Source organism: Diplotaxodon limnothrissa, linkage group LG9, assembly GCF_057381915.1.
Source record: "Diplotaxodon limnothrissa isolate DT_005_m linkage group LG9, D_limnothrissa_male_GT1.1, whole genome shotgun sequence".
In the NCBI taxonomy this organism is placed as follows: domain Eukaryota; kingdom Metazoa; phylum Chordata; class Actinopteri; order Cichliformes; family Cichlidae; genus Diplotaxodon; species Diplotaxodon limnothrissa.
The window spans coordinates 21,135,363-21,156,556 of NC_140604.1; the positions used below are offsets into that span (position 1 = coordinate 21,135,363).

The 21,194-nt window shown below is 40.2% G+C and overlaps 1 protein-coding gene across 1 annotated transcript in view; it reads right to left on the reverse strand.

Moving 5' to 3' along the window:
- Positions 1 to 6,872: 6,872 nt before the first annotated feature.
- The window catches only part of nrbp2b (nuclear receptor binding protein 2b), a 45,659-nt gene continuing 31,337 nt past the window's right edge, over positions 6,873 to 21,194 (reverse strand). The window contains exons 3-19 of the mRNA XM_085362845.1: positions 14,980 to 15,102; positions 14,312 to 14,413; positions 14,135 to 14,224; positions 13,721 to 13,761; positions 13,540 to 13,634; positions 12,833 to 12,856; positions 12,649 to 12,735; positions 12,012 to 12,067; positions 11,833 to 11,928; positions 11,450 to 11,582; positions 11,263 to 11,365; positions 11,114 to 11,164; positions 10,903 to 11,038; positions 10,062 to 10,115; positions 9,828 to 9,891; positions 9,280 to 9,335; positions 6,873 to 9,120 (exon numbers count right to left, since the gene is read on the reverse strand). Coding sequence (XP_085218971.1) covers positions 9,034 to 9,120; positions 9,280 to 9,335; positions 9,828 to 9,891; positions 10,062 to 10,115; positions 10,903 to 11,038; positions 11,114 to 11,164; positions 11,263 to 11,365; positions 11,450 to 11,582; positions 11,833 to 11,928; positions 12,012 to 12,067; positions 12,649 to 12,735; positions 12,833 to 12,856; positions 13,540 to 13,634; positions 13,721 to 13,761; positions 14,135 to 14,224; positions 14,312 to 14,413; positions 14,980 to 15,102 — 1,398 coding nt within the window. The 3' untranslated portion in view covers positions 6,873 to 9,033. The remainder of the gene's footprint in view (positions 9,121 to 9,279; positions 9,336 to 9,827; positions 9,892 to 10,061; positions 10,116 to 10,902; positions 11,039 to 11,113; positions 11,165 to 11,262; positions 11,366 to 11,449; positions 11,583 to 11,832; positions 11,929 to 12,011; positions 12,068 to 12,648; positions 12,736 to 12,832; positions 12,857 to 13,539; positions 13,635 to 13,720; positions 13,762 to 14,134; positions 14,225 to 14,311; positions 14,414 to 14,979; positions 15,103 to 21,194) is intronic.

Consider the following 21,194-nt stretch of genomic DNA (forward strand, 5'->3'; position numbering starts at 1 on the left):
ATTTTCAATGAAAGATATCGCGAGAACACTATTTCTCGCGATGTTGGGGGGCGGGAGTTAATGCGCACTTTTATCCATGCAACCTTCAGGCTATATTTATTATTCTGTGACATTATTCATAATTTAATGTATCATATCATTCCAATTGTGTTGTTTTTAATCAATTACTCTAGCTAGATAGCACTAGAATGACCAGATCCCAGAAAACCTAAAGAATAAACACTATTTTGCCAGTCCTGTATATCCAGGTTAGAGGACTGACATTCAATGTGTAAGGGTCAAATCACTATCTCCTTAAATTAAACACAATAAACATAATTTGTAATTTTATTTTATTTTTAAAAAAAATATTCTCCTGCATTTATATTACACTAACTGTTACATCAGTTGCTTCTCTGTCCGATGATCTATCCGGTAAACCTTTAGCAGGAGCACCCAGAGAGCTGGCCAGCCAGGCAAGATAAACTTAACTCGTCACAGCGAGACTTCTTCCCTGTCTCTGTGAGTCCCTGCATCCTTAAATGTCTCCAGTTGTCCTGAGTTCCCTCTGACTGTCTCCTTGGTGCATTTAAACCCCTGTTCCTCCCTGTCCTCGTCATCTGTTGTCTTCATCTCCATTATCAGTCATCATCATTTTACCATCTCTGTGCAAGTCTGCAGATTTCTTTATTAAATCATAAGATTCTTAAATTAAAGTCTCTCTCTGTCTGGGTCCTCGTCACAAAACATGACATCATTGTTTTGTACATTCCCCACATTTGTGAAAGAAAAGCAAAACACTTTTTTTAAAGTCTGTAACAAAACCATCAAATCTGCTAAAGGTTATTTAAATGCTGCAAAAGAAGAATGGATTGGAATTTTTTAAAAAAACACATCGTAACCTTAATTACTGGGGGAAAATGATGAATGATGATCATAGTGAGTAAGAAGTAAACAGAGTGCATATTTTGGACAGAGATTCACTTTTAATATGTATGTATAATACAATAGATACATAAAAATTCACTCCAAAAATAGAGTCCTTGAAATGAACAAAATATTGATAAAAAATAATTATAAAAATGGAGGCAACTTTGCCTATGGTACAATGTATACAATGTATGAAAAGATCTTTACTGCAGATACTACTATGGCTCTGCAGATTTTTTTTTTCTTTTATTTTAACCTATGTCGCCTCACCTTGAGATTGGCAAATCAATTTTGGTGGTCAACTCTCTCAAGCAGTTTACAGTTTCTGTTTTGCCTGTCACTATTCCCTCTCTGTTTCCTTACCTGGTTCTTCCTGACCTTGTTCTTTCTCCTCACGTTCCCCTCTTTCCTCTCTCCCTCTTTGGTCTGACAATCATACACAAATAGATTGTATTCAGTTGGATGAAAAAATTACATTGATATGAAAAAAAAACTATTAAGATCACTCTCCTCTCTCAGTGTACTTTCAAACAAAAGGCAAATAACCAAACCACATGTACATCTAATAAAAGATATAAATATTGAAACACTGATCCAACATTATACTTTATTGACGGATCATTTGATCTTACACTTTTACCTGAATGTTGCTCCGGGGTTTAATATCGGCACATATGACAAAATAACCAGCTTCTCTCATTCCATTTCAAACAGGACAGTGGCAACAACAGCAGCCTACGGACAATTTTAAGTTTTAGATTTTAAATAAGCTATATAAATTTCAATGGGAGCAACAGGACGGTCAAATGTCGCTGATTTTACTACACGAGGACCAATTGTATTGTAGCAAACATCGTCGGAGAACACGTTTTCAACACTGCAGGTTACCTGGGTGTAATGTTTTTCAGCTAAAAAGAAACATGGTCTGACTCCTACCTAACTATATAAAGAGTAACTGAAGGTTATATGCAGCTAATATGTCCTGTTTTAAGCCAGGCACTTCCACCTCCGCTCCGCTGTGTCTCAGCCACCATGGCAGAAAGGGCGCTAAAGCAGTGTTGCCAACTCCTCAGTAAGGAAAATCGCCATTGGTTGTACTAAAAGTCGATAAATTACGTCATCGCCTAATTGGCATAATTGGACATGCAAATGTAATTGTAACCTACGTTGTTGGAGAGAGAAATAACAGCGTGGAAGAGACATAAAGTGAGTAAAAAATGTCCTAAATGCATTTAGAATTTATTTAGAAGTACAAATTAAATTTGTTTTAGCAATTATTGTTTTATAATGTCACAATTCCAACCCTGCTCCTTTATCCGGGCTTGGACCGGCAAAAGTGACCCGAAATTGGCACTCTGGTGTAGTTACTTTGTGTGTGTGGGTGTGTTTATAAGTAGTTTTAAACCTTGTGATCCACAAAACAGCATAACAGTAAAAGAAGAACTGACTGGTTACAGACAGTGCGGGAGCAGCGGCTTCGCTCATGCGCGAGTCATTTGCAGTTCGGACGCATAGGTGCGAACGTCTGCTGCAGTGTTGCCAACTTAGCGACTTTGTCGCTATATTTAGCGAGTTTTCAGACCCCCTTAGCGACTTTTTTTTTCTAAAAAGCGACTAGCGACAAATCTGGCGACTTTTTCTGGTGTTATTGGAGACTTATTTATGACGACTTTTTGACTTGAAAGCGGGTATCGCTTTTACTCTCAAAAAGCAGCGGGTGCTGCCGTGGGTACCTCGCAGCTGGGGGAGGACTATCCTCCGCCTGTGAGCACTTTGGCACGGGTGAGGTGCCTATGGCAGCACCGCTGCTTGTTAAGGGTGTGTTCACACCGAACGCGATGGGCGCGTGAAAAAAGCCCCAAACGCCCCTAACTTGACGCGTGCACATTCGCACCTCTACGCGTGTCCAAGAAAAATCCATCGCGCCCCAAAATATCATATTTTAACGCGCGTGAACCGGAAATGTGGGAGGGATGTGGGAGGAAGTTTTGCAAGACCGGTATCTTTGCAAGATGGCAGCTGTCGAGCTAGCGCTTGAAGAGAGAGTCTCCCTTCTCTATTTACTGTGGAGAGCAGAGTAGCGGCGTAAAGGACATCCTTGCCGTACCTGGGTCCATCAGGTCCTCCAGAGGCGTGAGCAGTTTGGTGAGTTTCACCACTTGCTCCAGGAGCTGCGCCTGGATGACGGCCGATTCCAGCGCTATCACCGTCATTCACTCGGCCAGTTTGAGGACCTGCTGTCCCGCGTCGGTCCCAGAATCGCCCGCCTAGACACCGACTACAGGCGCTCAATCCCACCTGCAGAGCGCCTGTCCGTCTGCCTGAGGTTAGTAAAAGTGTTTAATACGTAGTCCTTTATTGATACCTGTGCTAATATATGCTAAACCATCCATTTATACACTGCTAACATGGATGTGCTATGCTAACAGTGAATGCTCTCGGTGTTTGCTGATATCAAACTGTAGCATTAGGACCACTGAGTTAACCTTTGTAGTGATACTCACTTCTTTTTATTTAGACCTGGTTTAATTCTGGGATAGTTGAATATTTGTATATAATCCCTGCAGCTGTCAGACTCTATAACAGGGGTCACCAGCCTTTATTAAAACAGAGTTAGATAAAACTGTGAACAGTTTGGTTCATCTCTAGTTACATGGTTCTATCTTGATAAGCTGTCTTATCACAGATTAATTTTTCAAAAATATTAATGATTTAAGCAAGGAAAGGGCTACATGTCAACATACAACTCTTTATTTCTATTAATGTCTCACTTCATTCCTACCTGATTGACATGTTTAGGAATTATGAGTGATTGGCTCACTGTAGTTGTGAAAGTTGCTACCAATCAAATTATAATATGTTAAAGTTAAAACAAAACACAACTGTTTTAGATATTATCTAATATACATTTTGTAATTATCCTTATAATTACAAAATGTTTTATGTAAGATTTAAGTTTTGTGATTAAATCTGACATCACCAAAGTATTTTGGAATTTGAATAATGTATTTTGTAACTGCAGTACACATAATACTGATTTTGAACAATTTTGTCCAGGTTCCTTGTCACCGCGGACTCCTTCAGCACCAAGCGTTCAGTTACAGAGTCGGTGTGTCAGATCACCCCCAGGCAGCGACGGCCATCTGGGACTGTCTAGTGGACGACTTCATGGCTGTGCCTTCACCTGGAGACTGGCGCTCCATCACAGAGGGACTCCAGGAGCGCTGGAACTTCCCTCTGTGCTGTGCAGCTCTGGATGGGAAGCACGTCCAGACAAAGGCACCCCATATATCATATAGGAGACACACACATTGATATACACTAAATATTTATTTCATTTCTTTTTTGTGGTGCCCAAATTTATGCACCTGCTTGATTTTGTTTAAATAATTATTGCACACTTTTTGTAAATCCAGTAAACTTCTTTTCACTTCTCAAATATCACTGTGTGAGTCTCCTGTATGATATATTTAACTGACATTTTTTTATTGTAACAACCAACGATTTATACAGGAAAATGATGTCTATTAACAAGGTTGCCCAAACTTCTGCATCCCACTGTATTAGTATATTTTGTCATTAGTATAATATGAAATAAATTCTACATGTGTCAAGTCGTGTGCCAACATTTGCTGTGTAGTAGAACTGAGACATTAGTCATTATAAAAATTTATTTGAAATAATATTAAAATTCTCACACAGAAATACATTAAACATAAATATATAAAATATAAGTATTTACAGAGAGACAGGAATAAAAAGGACCAGCTGCTCTCCAGAGCAGGAACCAGGCTGAGGAGGAAATGCTCCATTGGAGACTGGTGTGGCTCCAGCTCCACCACCGATGGACCGTCCTGGGACCCGTCCCTCATCTGCCTCGGAGCCGTCCTCCCCTGTGGGCCTGTAAAACAGCACAAAACACAAAGAAATGAGAAGGCTGCTACTAGATTTTAATTTCAACATTGAAAAAAAAAAACTAAAAACAGGATATAATCAGATTGGTTGTAGATATTTAGTAAAGGTCATCACAGGCAATCCCACCGACTAAAAAGGTATCAGTGCTTGCTGTACATATCTGTGGGTGCAGCAGCAGGAGCTCAGGGACTGGGGAGCCAGGAGAAGCAACAGGGGATGCTCTGCTTCAGAATCAGTTGGTTCTATCAATACAGTATTAAATGTTAACAGGTTGAATATAATAATCATAGAGTAGACAGTGGTCCCTCATTTATTGCAGCAGGGGTTCTCAGAATAACTAGCCCCTGGCCACGCACTTTATACACTGTTTTCCACACACACACATGAACATTGGTCACAGTTCTCACAATTGATTCTCAAAGTGCAAACCTTTGTAGATTGCAAAACGTAAACGTATTATTATGCCGTGTTTTGTCTTCATCTGCCTGCCACTTTCGTGCGCCTTTTCCCCTCGCGGTGCAGGTGTCTATTTCCGAATGAGGCTCATAGTTATGGGTGTTTTTGTGCTGTTTTTTCTATTGGACGCGATGGTTATCAAAACCAAACATGATAAATTTGGCAAGCGCAGGAGACACGGCACGGAGCAGATTTGTCAATCAGGCTGCAGAATGCAATGCTGTCCGGTATGAAAATGAAAATTAAGAAAAAAGAGGCAATAAAATATATTCTTAAATGACAACATGCCTAAAAGCAGAATGGTATTTGTATGTCAGTGGGAAAATAGCGGTGGCTTGCTAGCTTTTGTGCGGCTTCCCCGGGTCAGTGAAAACTTTAGAGAAAACTTGAGAAAAATGAATGAACTTACCAGGTTGCCCGATCTCTTTACATATCTTCCTCCAAGCTCGGTCCTTTATATTCCTGTCTCGGTACAGAAAGCAGCTGGTGTCGTACGGCTCCGGGTTGTTTGCTACGGCATTGATTAGCCTTCCTTCTATTGAAGAATAAAGGGCTTTGGCTGGATCTGCCCCTTTGAACTAGGTAACAGCCACGTCACCAGGCTCCTGATTGGTTGTCGCGGCGCGATTTGACGCTGGAGTTCAGATTTTTCCAACTCGAGCGGGGGACGCGAAACGCGTGTATGCACAAAATGCAACACATAAACTCACGCGCGTGTTTTTTTTCGCGAGTCAAACGCCTGAAACGCGCTACACTCACGCGCGTTTCAGGCGTTTTCGCGACGCAAATCTGCTTCCGAATTTTCGCGGGAGCCGCAATCGCGGGTCAGCGCGCCTTTCCATTGACTTTACATGTAAACCTGACGCTCTGCCTGCCTCTATCGCGTTCGGTGTGAACACGAGCATTGCTTTTCACGTCAAAAACGTCGTCATAAATAAGTCATCAATAACACTTTTTATATTTTTAGTAGTGTGTCACACAAACAGCAAATATTGTCAAAAAAAGTAAGAAATCTTTGGGGGTGCTTTGATTTTGCTAAACTCGCCCTGCCTTTAGGTTTCACTAGGGATATATCCGTAGACCAGTGTAGCTTAGTGATGGTAAATTTGATTCTTTTTTACTGAATCGAGTTTTAATGAGTCACTCACCAAAGTGAATCGATTTTTTTGAGTCATTTGGGTCACTGAATTTCAGCATTTATTTTCTAATCTTTGCTCACTATTCATATAAAAACTTTAACTATTAAACAGACAACAGATAAAACCCTTGCAACCTAACAGCTAAAAACATTTGTAATTACTTTAGTCAAAAATTATATACTGAATGAGTTAAAATTAGAGTAACATGATTGAATTTAGCAACAATGTTAAAAACGTCACTACCACAAATCTGTTATTCTTAATAAATCATATTGCATCCTGATATTATGCATATAAAATGTTTTGTACTCTGTCTTAACGTGTCATGTCAACCCAAGACACTACATAAATACTAAATTAAATTCACCATTCCTCGTTTCTTATTTAAATAATTTTTTGGTAATGCATGCATGGAAACATCAAAACACACGCAGCATATTACATCTTGTTTATTGTCATGTATTTAATTGCAGTAGCTACAATATTTACCAAAGGTTTAAGTAGAACACATCCGAAGGCAAGTTTTATTCAACAGAGTCACAGAAATAAAAAAAGAAGAAGTCATTTGACGTAAAATAAGACTGATATGGAAGGGTTTGTTTTTTTTCCATGTTTGCACAGTCTAAACATTCATTTTCATGGTCAGGTCCTCTCTGGAACTGAACTGTGACTGACAAAGGCAAAATGCAGTTCTGGACGGTTGCAGGCTTTTAAGACATGCAGCTTACTAGGATCAAACAAGAGCAATAGTGGCACTGCTTTGTGTTGTCCAACATACGCCTCTTTTGATAGCCACAAACAAATATGTACACCACAGCCTGTAGCAGGTGACTGTCTGGGAGGCTTCAGGGCTCCTGTCTTCAGAGACATACTGATAAGTAGGCTCGACACAGAGTATAGTAAGTATTGTAGGCAATGACTGTACAGCAGTGTAACTGTTATGAAACTGCAACCTCACAAACCCATAAAACAAATGACGCAGAGCTATGTAAAACGTGACAACAGTATTTTGCTGATGATCACTACTGTTTTTTACTACAGTTTTATTAAGGAGTAATCCACCCAAATGGCAGCTTTTTATGTTTCAGAGACCAGGTTCTTGATAAAAAAAAAAAAAAAAAAAAATCAGGCACTGATGCACAGCCAGCTCTATTTTTGTCTTTGTGTGGGTTGCAGTGCCATCGTTTTCACATTTCACACCAGAACTGTGTGAAATAAAACTAGAGTAGATGGGGTTCTGGGAAATAAAAACATGCAAAGGAAAATAATTCAGTTTCTCATCACCTGCTGTAACATCTGGAGTCCATGAAAACCTCACAGGAAAAACAAATTCTAATGATTTGGGTGGATTTCACCTTTGAAAGATCTACGGAAATATTTACAAAACAAAATTCATGTACTAATATTTTCAAATGGTTTGGGAAATACAATAATAGTAACTATAGCAGGAATATTAATAAACAAAATGGCAATTTTTTAATAATTAATTTTAACATCAGATAGTCACAGCTTTGCTCCTGTTTAAGTAAGACTACGCTTTCAAATCACACGTAGATTTATTCCAATTTTTGTACACAGGCTACTAATATTGACGGCAGCAGAGACCATAACCATCTTATCCATAAGTCCAATAAAAAAGGCTGCAGCTCTTAATCAAGCTTCCATTACTCAGCCTCGACTTCCTCTTCACTTCCACACAGGCTGAATTTGTGGACTAATAATAAAGAATTGCAAAGTTGATCTTGTTTTAAGACTAAAGTCAACCTGAACGTGTTAATTGCTAAGTTGTGGGTGATGCCATTTCACTGCCATAACAGGCACTTTGCAAGTCTTTGGCTTTCACGGTGGAAAACCTGTAAGAGCACTACAGGCTAAAACAGAGAGGCATCATCTCATTACTTATCACCTCATTCAGGCGTAGCATGTTTAGCTGTGTGGAGATAGCATTCAGTCGGAGAGTGCAGTGAGGTGTGTCACTTTGAAGGTGTAGAACAAAGAAAAATAAACATTTGTGCAATGCATGTCCTGTTCACAGTTAAACAGAAGAAAAAAAAAGTCAGCTGAATGGGTATCAACAGTGCACATAAGACGGAATCTTAAATTCCCTAAAACTCTTGTGAACTGAAGGTTCTGGCTTGTGAGGGAGAGGGAGGTTTAATCAGCAATAAAAGTGTGCAAATGAGGCTTTGAGGAACAAAATGTCTGTTTGTATGTAGTAGTATGTAGTTGCTGCATCTGTGAGTATAACATATCTGCTCTGGATAGTGGCATTATGGAAAACCTAAGATTGTAAGATATCTTAAGGCATGATAGCCCTTTTAGGCAGGGAGTTTGTCAATCTTCCTCTGCTCTGTGGGGTTGCTGGACGCAGCCGTGATTCCTCTGGTCCTCCAGCCAGAGGCGCCTTCTCACTGAGATGATTTACTGTCTGTCAAGGTGCAGCATCCATCTGTGTTTGTCCCTTTTTTTTTATTCCCCATTGGGTCAGCTCCCTGTGCTTCCTCAGGTCCACGGCTGTCTCGTCCTACCCGCTGCCCTCTCTTGCTCTCTCTCCATCTGAGTGATCAATGCCCCGGGACCCTCCATCTGGGCCAGAGCCTGTCGGGACCCCTCCTCATTGCGTGCTCCCAGAAGCGAGTGCTCGGACCCGGTGTTGTTTGATGGCATTCTCCAGGAACCCCGCCACCTTCTCACTGTCCTCCTACAAAGCCACCAAGATGCGGTCAAAGTTTATTTGGGAAAAAAAGTGTTAAAACTCTTCAAAAAACAAAAGATAAAAGAAAAGAAAAAAAGAATAAATTACTGCTGTACTTGTTCCCAGATCATTAAAATGTAAAAACAAAGAAGCTTTTCCGTCTACCTCATTTATGAAGGCGTAGTGAACAAGTTCACTGGCGAGGTCTTTGGAGGTGTCAGCTGAAAGTTTCATACAAAATAATTCAGTTAGAAAAATATACAAGAAAAATAAAACAACAGGTGTCTTTTTTCAAATAAAAAGACAAAACGGTTATCCAGATCAATCTATACAAACAAGTGCTTTAAATGGACTTATAGTATCAATTTAAAAGTCCCACGTCGCCTTGTTCTTAAGTTATCGTATTCACAAATCATGACAATAACCCATCAGCAATTTATGTCTGATGGGTTAAAACAAACAAAAAAAACAAAAATAAAACATAAATAAATATGTCAAACTGATTCACTGCCTCACATGGAAATTCATTAGAGTGAGTTATGAAGTTGATCTGGCTATTACATTTGTTTATGTTTGTTAGTTGGATCACTCTGAAAGTAATGGACAAATTTGCATGAAAACTGCAACCAGATGTGAAGTTTGGGCTTGAATCAATCTGGATGATGATCTAGGAACACTCACATTGTTGTGATATTTCAGAAATGCCAACTTACTTGGAAGGATGTCGCAGCTGAGCTGCCTGTGAAGTTTATCATCCATCTTCAGAAACAAAGAGAGCTAAGGAGACACCAAAAGGCTCAATTAAAGTCAGACTGAATTCATATGTATTCATTCTGACTGACTGAAATGCAGAGCTGCTAAAGCAACGCTGCAGTAGGATTCATCTTTAAGGAGCCCAGGTTTTTACACTGAAATGGGCAAAGTACCTGTAACACTATGTGACTCACATGAGTTTTGGTCCCTTCTTCATTTGACTCCAAATTACAGTGCATCTGAACTACCTGCAATGACAACAGAGTAAGAAGCACTGAAACATGAAGGCAAAGCAAAGTATTAAATATTTAAAGTGTTTGGAGTGATAATAAATAGTTATTATTACAATAATAGAGAGACATGCATAGACACGTGCATGTGCTTATCCTACACAAGTGACACACACAACAACTTAAAGGGCAGCAGAAAGCTTTTGTAATCCAACTTTTGCTAACACTTTCCCAACATATCTGGCACTGATACACGTGATGCTAAGCAGGGACACCATCTAAGGTAATAACCTAAAACATAATAAACTAGACATTTATCATTGATATTCAGATAGGCTCATGCTCATATGCTGTGCTCTGAAATAATGAAAAGTAATCTTAATCAAAGACACACAAGGTGATACTGTCACACTGTGATGTGACAGTGTTTTGCAGGTCTGAGCTGCTGTTCACATAAGCGCAATGTCTAACACTGCCCTGTTGCTTAATTTGGTTAATTTAAAAAGTTGCTCCTGATGCATTCCTAGTATTGGATTTAAATGCAAGCAGTCAGCTCTGATTCACAGTGAGACCTCTCAGTCCAAAATTTGTTCCCCTTCAAAGCTGACTGCATGGAGACGGTCTCACTGAAATCAGATGCGGGCAACAACAAATATGAGGAGATTTCCATGTGTAAATATCTCACGTGTTGCAACATCCCAGACATACTGCTGAAAGTCTACTGTAAACACAGAGTCATTCTCTAGAGATGTAGCCAGCAAGTCTGTGCATTTAACACTACTGTTGTTCAATCTAAGGTGCCGACCTTCCTTGTCTCCGTCTCCTGGGGTTCAGGAGTCGGCGTCTTGACCGTTTCAACCTGCTCCTGAGACAAGGAGAGCGCTCGGGGGACGGGGTGAGGCCGCGTTGAGGCAAAATTCATCAATGGGTAGATTCCATTCCTGAAGAGAGAAAAGGCCAAGATGTTAAACTTGAGAAAGTAAACTGAGAAAGTAAAGCACTGCAGTAACACTTACTTGACATCCTCTAGAAACTTGTCAAGTTCCAATGGGGACACGTGGGAATACCTGCAGAGGGGACACAAAAGAGAACAGAGAGCAATGATCTTGACTTGTCATGCTTTCTGGCAGACAGCGGAAGATTCGAGGTGGGTATAAGATTTTACTTGAGCTGAACTCCCTGTCTGTCTTCATGTTTAATCTCTGCCATGACAGCATTGGGGTCAAATGACTTAGTTTTCTCCTCCACACAGTTCTCTGGAAGCAAGTCTGTAGATGCATCACAAGTGTGGCCGTTACTAAAGAAATCTGATGCACACAAGTAGCTGCAGTGCACATAAGAGAGAAACTCACACTGGTTGTTGATGAGGCAATGGGCGGCGAGCAGTTTGAGCGAGTGGACCTCGAACAAGACTCGGTGGAACAAGAGGTCGTGAGCTGTAGGACGGAGCTTGGAGTCGTGATGCAAACAAGACTGGGTGAACTCCTGCAGGAGCAATAAGGAAGTAAATCCAACACATAACCATGCAACTGTAAAGTGTGACCCAGTTTCCTGAGCATCACTTTGTTCTTTCTGGCATATTTAACTGACGGAGCCCTGCTGTGCGGTCTGAATAAGCCTAGAGGGACGGCAGTGTGAGTAAGCGTTGCTAGAGTAGTGCAGGACAGTTTGTCTTTTCTACATGTTTCTGCAGCTGTTCTTGCATTTCAGGGCATAAAGTATTTTTGAGACTTACTCTCATGAGAGGGTCTTCCAGAGATTGACCTGCATTGACTATGGCCTCCTTGGACACAGCACTATCTCCATTGGCCTGGATCTCCAGCACAGCCATCTATAAGGGTACAAATAATCTGTCAAGAAAAACAGCCACACACACAGAAAGATGGAAATCCAGCAGATTTACTTCTCTTTTACCTCCAGAGCACAGATTCCAAAGGAGAAAATGTCTATGGCGTAACCATCTTCGCCAGCTGGAAACGATTGAAGAGAAGCAGGGTGAGAGGAGGGTAAAAATAGGAAAACTTAACGAAAAAGCTTACCCCAAATTAAAAAGGTAGCAATGTGCAATCAAAAAAAAAAAAATCAATTTGAAAAGGGGAAGAAGGTAAACAGTTTATCCTCATTACAAAGGGATTAATCTATCCTTTTGTCTTTTTGGCAGCTGCAAAATAGGTACAAACAATCTACTAAATGTCTTGAAGTAATTTGTGTCTCATCCATTTCACTTTGGCAGTACTAATTCCAACGTTTACCTCATTATCTACAATAATTACAGACAACAGGTCACAAAATACCCAGAACTATCTGATAGAAGGCCCCGTTTGGTGCTTCTGGCATACAGATTACTGACAACTAGTCTTTTTCTCAGCGGTTCCCATTTCATACAACGTGCAAATATCTTCATGTGTAGTAACTGAGGTCTGGAGCTACATTAAACTGTGAACATAAAGACTGAATTTTTACTCTGCAGGTCAAACAGTCAGGTAGGAATCAATGTAGACCGATTAAATAAAAGCAACGTCACAGAAAGCTGGATGGAAATGCCACTTACCTCCGTATTCTGGAGCAAAGAAATGAAGATTTCTCTGCTCGTCGCGATGTTGCCTCGCTTTGCTGTGAACACTTGCATCTGGGAAAACTGGCAAGAGAAGGCAGAGCACAAATATATTAGATATTAAATATTAGATAAAACTAATGAATTGATATTAAACCACTAAACAAAAAAGGTCCCTTACCATTAACAAATAGCCGATGCCACACTGTGGGAGGAGAGTTAATACAATTTAGATATTCATTCTGCTTAATGCCATGAAAATAAAATTTTAATTGATTTTGTACTTTACTGTACTGTTATTTAGTGTAAGATAAGGTGTATGTGTCCCTTTGACTGACTATGCTAAAACATAATACAGGAATAACTGCTGTGACTTGTGTTTAGAGCAGTGCCCTCCTGATTATCCACTGAAACTCGCTGATTCAGACCCTGTAAGGACCTTGAAAAACCTTTTCTGTACCTAAAGTTGTTTGATTATTGTGGTATGACCAATCTAACTTAAAGAACACGTGGAGCTCGAGGAGATTTCAAAGCCATGAGCTGTACCACAAGTATTAAAATGTACTTACGCTGGAAATGGTTTTGACACAGAAGAAAGTTATAGTTAAGAAGAATCTGGTATTAAAATGTGGGAAAGATTCGACCTGGTTACAGCCCTGCATGACACTAAACCTCAAAGTTTGGTGTTTTTCAGTCCTAAAAATCAAATGTTCATATCTTCTGTGCTTTAGAAGTTATGAGGGTTTAGCTGGAAAAAAATAGCACGAATATTAAGGAGGAAAATTCACTTTAGAGGCTTCATTAGTCATAATAAAGTTATTGTACAAAAAAAGAAAACCAGCTGATCGACTACTTGCAGTAACATTAAAGTCCCTGCTGGGAGCAGACCTGAGCCAATCTTGATGAGGCCGTTGTGCTGGATGAAGATGGTGTCACAAGTCAGGTTTCCATGGATTATCGGTGGATCGCAAGAGTGCAGATAACTGCCAGCAAACAATAAAGCATGTTATTAATGCTCACACTGAGATAACAGACACGATTACATCACACAGAACAAATAAGTCAGTACCTAAGCGCAGAGAGAATCTGTGTGCACCATCTCTTCCAGGCCTGAAACGAAGGGGAACAGAGAAAGATGAAGAGCTACACCTCTAAACTAACAGACACGAGTAATATGGAAACATATGCACTGTCATAAAATGCACTAATTTGATATGTGCATGAAAATACCAAAAGCTAATTAAAGTTAAATAACATTAACTTTATCTACAATTTATTTTAAAGAAGGAAGATATTGTGAATAAACCTCATGAATATTTGAAATCCACCAGGTTAGGATAAGATGCATGTCTGAGCAGACTGAGCGGTGTCGTGTTACGTAATCTCTAATCCTGCTGGAAAAATGGATCTGAATAGCGATGGGACTGCAGTACCCTGAGCTGCCACCGTGAGACTCAGTATGTGACCAGAGTAAAACACTGACCTTCACATTCATAGTCTTGTGGTTTTTCTTGGTTTTCTTCAGGAACTGCTTGAGGCTGCCTGATGACATGTATTCAGTGATGAATATAACCTGTGTGCCACAGACAGAGGAGAGAAAACCTGTTCATGCACCAGCGTTTGTGTGCGTGAAAAAGAGGAAGCAAGTTGAAAACCTTACTCGAGCCTGGCTCTCCTTCATGTCCAGCCAGTACTTGTGGAACTTGACAATGTTGGGGTGTTCGACCTGCATCAGGTTCTCAAACATCTCCTTGATCTTCTCCTAAACATCACACATCAGAGATGGTTCACATCTAAAAACGTTAGTCTATCACACTATTAGAAAATCAATCAGGGACACTTTAACAATTTATAATTCAAGTGGTTTGTAAGCAGTAATAACGAAAATCACCCGAGTGGTTTAAAGTTCAGCAATTTTTATATTTGCTGGTGTTTATCTGTTGGAATAGGTCTCTTGTGAGGATAAATATGACTTTATCAATTCCCTTGATCAGTTTTCTGAATGGAAAAAAAGGCCTACACAGCTTTGTCAGCACCAGTCCAGCTGTTTAAGTGTTGACCCCCTAAGAAACAGCAAAAAACTGTAGAAAAAAAGCCAAAAGGTCCACTGCCATGAGTTCAACGTCAGTCTTGCAACATCAACGTGAGGAAAAAAAACCCGCAAGCAGTGATAAAAGGAAGGTAAGAGCTTAAAGATATATGACCGGTGTCTATATATAACAGTAAATCTTCCAGCTTCATCCAGGCTTTTTAGTTGACAAATCAATAAATAGAACCAGAATTTAATTTGCAGATCTTGTAGTTAAAGGTTTATATGAGTTTGGGTACCTCTTGTGCTTTAAAGACTTTCTTGTCTAAGAAGAGTACTTCATTCCACACCACCTCCACTCCTTCCTCCGTGTCCATGGCCAAAGAGGCACTTTCCACACCTGGAACATTACCTTGACTGACCTGCAGGGGGCAAACAGAAACACATACGGGACTTAATGTAACGCAACAGCTAATATTAATTTATCGTTCTACACAATTTACCACGACAATAACTAAGTTTTTTTGACACTTGGAACAGAAGAAAAAGCTGTAAACACAACATGAATATACTGTCAAACTATAAAGTTATTATGGAAAGTGAATAGATAACAAACAGCTGCCTGTTTACACAACAGGAAGACATCCAAGTAAACATCACCGAAACCACAGACTGCATGAAACAAGGACGTAGCTTGAAGGTTGGAACAATGAAGGCAAGTCTCTTAAATCTATCCGAAGATCTCTAGGTGGCGATAGTTGTGGAAAAAAAGACTTCCAGTTCAGTAGACGTCTAAAGGAACGCTGGCTTTCTCTCCTGACCTCTGTAAACACTCTCCTGCGAGGTTTTTTCATTTATTTTAGGTCTATTTGGTAAATCTTTGTCATACTGTAAGAACAAAATGTAAGAAAATTAAAATATTATATTTAAATCAAGAATAAATTTTTTTCACCGCTTTTGGTCTCTACCAACTCCAGTGTGTTTAACTGAGCTTAACTTTTTCTCTCTGCTATTGTTTGCTGAACAAATACCATGAAAAAAAAGTTTTTGTTAAAATTTGGCAATAAAAGCTATCAATAAAAAGAATAAAAATACTCTTTTACAGATTTGTAGCCATTGATAAAACAGACAATCGCTATAGCTGCCAGGTGGGAATTCACATTCTGTGCTATTGTTTCCAATACACAAAAAACCCAATGTTAGACGAGCATGAGATCATGCTGGCGTCCCTGAGCGATGCACAGCTTATTATTCTCTGTAATATAAAAAAAAAACAAAGGAGCAGAGCGTTATCAAGCCCTCCCTAAAACATTCAGCTACAGAAAAGCAGGGCTGAAATGATTAGACTTCACCCCCTGCTGAGTCTATAATATCTACTAAAAGCCCCATAACACAGTCGCAGAATTATGTCACTGACAGCTCCATTGATAAAACGGCGAATCGGGGTGTCTGGGTTAAAGAGAGTGCAGTACTAAGCAAATTCAGTTTTCATTCCATTAATGCATCCATCAGTCAGGACAGATGGGAGTTAATTCACTCTACTGAGGCCAAGATAAATGCAGACAGGCCGGCTATAACGTGATGAACGGTATATACATCCGAGAGGATGCGGAGCATCTTGTGCGAAAAGAGAAGAGATGGATTAAAGGTAGACAGACGGAAAGAAGTGAAGGGATTGTGCACGAGGGATTTACAGAGATGAGACGCATGCCACAAGATGGAGGAGGTGGCATCAAAGCTCCAAGAAATACACAGGGGGGAAAAAATGAAGGGGAGTGGAATGGAAAGAGGAGGCAGAGACTGGCAGAAGCAGACAGCCTGCAGCTCTGTCACTGCATGAGGTGGCAACGGAGGCAAAGGGTTCATCACAGGATATTGCTGCCTCGGCTGGGAAGACCTGATTTAACCTCCTGCTATGTTTTTAATGCAGCAGCTGCGCTGGTGCAGGGAGTGGAAAGGCTGCACTGGGTTCAAAGTCCAGTGCAACAAGCACAATGCAGGATCCACAGTTCCTGCTAATCCCGCGTCTGGCCAGTGCTTAGAGTAGAAAAGCACTATATAAATAACAATAAATATTTCATGCTTTTTTATTGATTGGTGTGATTCTGTCTGGCAGGCACTTGAGCAGCTACTCTGTGTGCGGTGGACATGGTGGCTGTAAGCTAAAGAGACAATATTAGCCACAAATATAACTGATTACAAAAGGTATTTGTGTGTTTTTTTGTGGATTTGTGGTGAAGCACTAACTTGTTTTCTACTTTGTCCTCTCTAGGGTGTTTGGGCAAATGTGTCCCCGGGAGGTTTGAATGAGGGTTAGAGGGTTAGAAGAAAACAGGGATGAATTGGGTACGCTGAATTGCTTCTGGGGTTTTTTGGGGGGTGTTTTAATAAGGATTTCAGGGTTATGTTGTTTTAATAGAAATGCAACATTTATATGTGGTGTTGGTAAAGGTTTTTATAATAGTATATATAGCATATAGTATAATAGTTTCTAATATGGAAAAATGTTACTTGGCTAAATTGCATGTTGGGAAATACAGAATACACCCCTGGCACGTTATTAGCAATGTGTGGCTCATCAGCAGCACAGTATAAAACACTGGCCCTTTGTCAATTCTCAAGTACGCGAGTACGTACTCGCGTTCTCGGCACACGGGAGTACAGACTCGCCGAGAACGCGAGTAGGGACTTGCGATTTGTACAATTGGAACACCAGCGTACTTGATGATGTCACAGGTCCAGAGTTTTTACTGCCATCCCCTCTTAATTTAACTGCGAGTAATATGTTATGAAGCTTAACTTTAATCACAGCCAAACCGGTTTACTCAGGAACAAATAAAACACTGAAATAAACCAAACATTAACATTTAGAAGTGATCTAAGTGACTTATATATCATGTTTAACCTCAGTAGTGAAATCTCTATTAATAAAAATAGTGTACATGTACATACGTGTACATACCTTAATAAAAACAAGCAGGTGAGATGTTAGAACGCTTTTATTTTTATTTTAGTGGACACCCAATACAAAAAACGATGTGCCGGGAGTCCGCTGTTCTCGCCGGCTCTAATAATCCTCGACCTTGCTGTCTGCTATGGAGCTGGCGGGTCACAGACGTCTCCGAAAACGTCGGAGCGCGTTTGGAAATATATGATATCTTGATAAATCGAGCAGATATTTGAACCTCTGACCTCTTTCAGATTTCCTCATGAGGATCAATAAACTATATTAGTAGGTTTTTAGTTCTCTATAGTCTATATTTATAATTTATCCTATTATATTGTACCTTGAACTTCAGAAGCACAGTCTAAGCACTGAGTTTTTCATTACACAGTTATCAGTAAATCAGTACTGTCAGCAAACTGCAATATACTCAGCATCTACTTGAGGCCTTCAGCTGAGAGGTCTATTCATAAAATTCTTGCAAAAGGGTTTTGTTTTTTGTTTTTTAGTTTTTAGATTTTATTTGCTACTTATACTCTTTTGTGCCCTGTCCTTCCCGGAATTGCACATCTCCTGATTCAGTCCGTTTCCACTGCTGTGGTTCCTCAAGAGCCCAAACAGAACCATGTGTAGGCTCTTATTGATGTGATGACACTTATTTGGTTAAATGTGCTAAAACTGCACAATTATAGATTTTATTATGTCATCACAGTGACAATTTGATTGGCCGTTGGCTCTCACAATTACATAAAGTCAAGAAAAAACTGCATAAAACTGGAATGTGGACTCAAGACGAGCCAGAGATTTCAGCTCTTTTACAGTTTACCAATTCAGCTGACGGTCTGTTTCTCTTTACTTTGATTTAACGGTAAATAAAAAGAAAAGTGAAGGGCTTAAACAGTCTTCACAGTGTTGCTGAGATCTGTTCAAACAGAGAGAACTCTGGACTCAAATCATAATTAATGAGCATATGGATTGAATCAACAAGACCGCATGTGGTAGTGAATTCCTATTGCTGCCCTCGAGATATCATTACAGCCGTGCTGGCCTACGAGGACTCCTGTTTCTTATTACTGCTGAATACACGACTCTGGCTGAATGTTTGGGGTCTTTTACATGACGGCAGGATGAATTCTGAACAGATTTGGGGGCTTCAACCTCTTTACTATGAAGTTGTCCTCAAGTGCTGAGCGGCGGAAATGAGCTTTCTCCAAAGGGTGGCTGACCTCTCCTTTAGCTATAGGGTGAGGAGTTCAGTCATTTGGGAGGTAGAGCAGGGCGATACGACCAAAAATATTTATCACGATATACATTTGAAAATTTGCGATAACGATATAACTGACGATGTAATTGACACTAGACAAAATACTTTACAACTCCACAACTTTATTAGTGAAAAAAAAAACAAAAACAAAACATCAATGTATTTTCACTTAAACAAGCAGCTGTTTTTTAAGTGCATTAAAGTTATATACAAATTTAACAGTGCAAATGCAAATTCCTTGCTGACAGTTTAACCGAAAGGCATTTCCAGTGGAAATTGGCCGACATATCCTCAGCATAACCATGTAGAATATCCACAAAACTTAAAAAGAGGTATTACACACACAATACGGTAATATTATGTTGAAGCACAGTACGTATCACTCCGCCAGGCTCCTGCCTACGATAGCCGTAATGCTCCGACAATCCATCAAGCAGTGCTGGTTCGTAGCTTAGCAAAGTCGTACTAAAACATTTGACAGATTTTCGAGCGCCGTGTACATAAAATCGTTTCGAGGTCAGTAAACACAACCAGAATTCATACATAAGGCCCATTAGATTATAAGGGGCACTGTCGATTTTCAGAAAAGTCAAAGGATTGATTTTAAGTGTGCCGTATTTTCCAAAAAAGCATGCTCTACCAAAAATAGTGCTTTGTTGTGTATCTGACAGACAAAAGCTAAACCAGTTCCACACCATTGAAGTTGCAGCATTTTTACAAACCAATTCTGGTTCATCCGTATCATTCAACGATTTGCTTTCGCCGCCATGCTTTTTCCGACGTGTGCGTATGAAAACAAAGGCACTTTGCATGCGCATTTTACCCATATTCTATCGAGATATTTCATTTTTCTATCGTTGCCCAAAATTATACCGGTATTACCGTGAACGGTACGATATGGCCCAGCCCTATTGGGAGGGACTTGGAGTAGAGCCGCTCTTGCTCCACATTGAAATCAGCCAGCAGAGGTGATTCAGGTATCTGACTAGGATGCCTCCTAGGTGAGGCCACACCCAAGACATGCTGGGGGGATACATATATCCCCTGACTGGCCTGGAAACTCCTCTGTGTTCCCCTGGATCAGTGCAAAGATGGATGGATGGATGGATGGACAATTTCCTGCCATCAAATTCAATCAAATTTAATCATCCACTAATCTAATGTTGCTTCTTCTCATCTCTTCTCTAACAGCTGGGATAACAAGTTTTATACATTTAAAAGAAAATAAAAAGCTAACCTGATACCTCCCTGTCAGCACCATCATCTTAAAATCTCATCTGGGTGTCTTTGGAGAACAGCTGAGAACCAACACAAAGCTAGATGACAGGGTAGCAACTAAACCACTATTATTTAGGCCCGTCTCTCCACCTTAATTACTGCTTATTACTGTTAAATGCTAACCATTGATGTATTCGACAGAGCGCCGCTTGTGCCGTGCTTCATCGTCTTTGACTCCGCGGTGAATGGAGTCAAAACAGCTTTCTGTATCCGCGTCTAACAGGAGGACGTGTGTTAACTGAACCGCACAGGCAGAAGACGAGAAGCAATGCTGTAAATATGAAGATTTCACATTTTGACATTTCAGACTCCACAAATATCTTCACGACACGAGCGAGCCTCACTGTGGCTTGTTTACTCCTCAAACGCAGTGCAACTGTAGAGCTCTCTTAAAGCTTCTCTTTATACTCGAGTTGGGCAGTGGAGGAGACATAACATATAATCTCACTACTCAGTGAGAGATGATAATCTGATTACTTGAGCGCAGTACTCTGACCTGCAGACAGCAGGGGGAATTCCTTCCCTTCTGCCATCAATGTGTAGCTGTTGTTAATTTTCTCTGATGGTTGTGAAACACTCCGTCACTTGTCCCAGCTTCGACGCCCCAGGGGTTTAAGCGGGGTATGCAGTTCGGTCGTGGTAGTGTGAGACTCATAAACAGTACCTTACATGCTGGGCTCTGATTGGCTGGCTTAAGGGAGGTGGGTATAGGGTGTGGAAAAGGATTTAAGGATCGTCTGTTCATGTCAAAACAGCTTCTATTCTGATGTTTGTTAAACCTACATGTGAGCCAGTTAAAACCGGATCTGGAGGACTGTAACACAAACCTCTTACTACTTTAGCCAACGTGTAAACATCTCACTTACACATGGTAACGTTTTCAGATATTCGCTTCCTTGATTCGAACACCTTTTTTCATTCTTTAAAGAGAAAAATACAACTTTATCGACTGCCAGTTTTTAATATGCTAAATAAACCAAACAAACCAACATATTTCCACGAAAGTAAATCTCATGGAGACTGAGCGT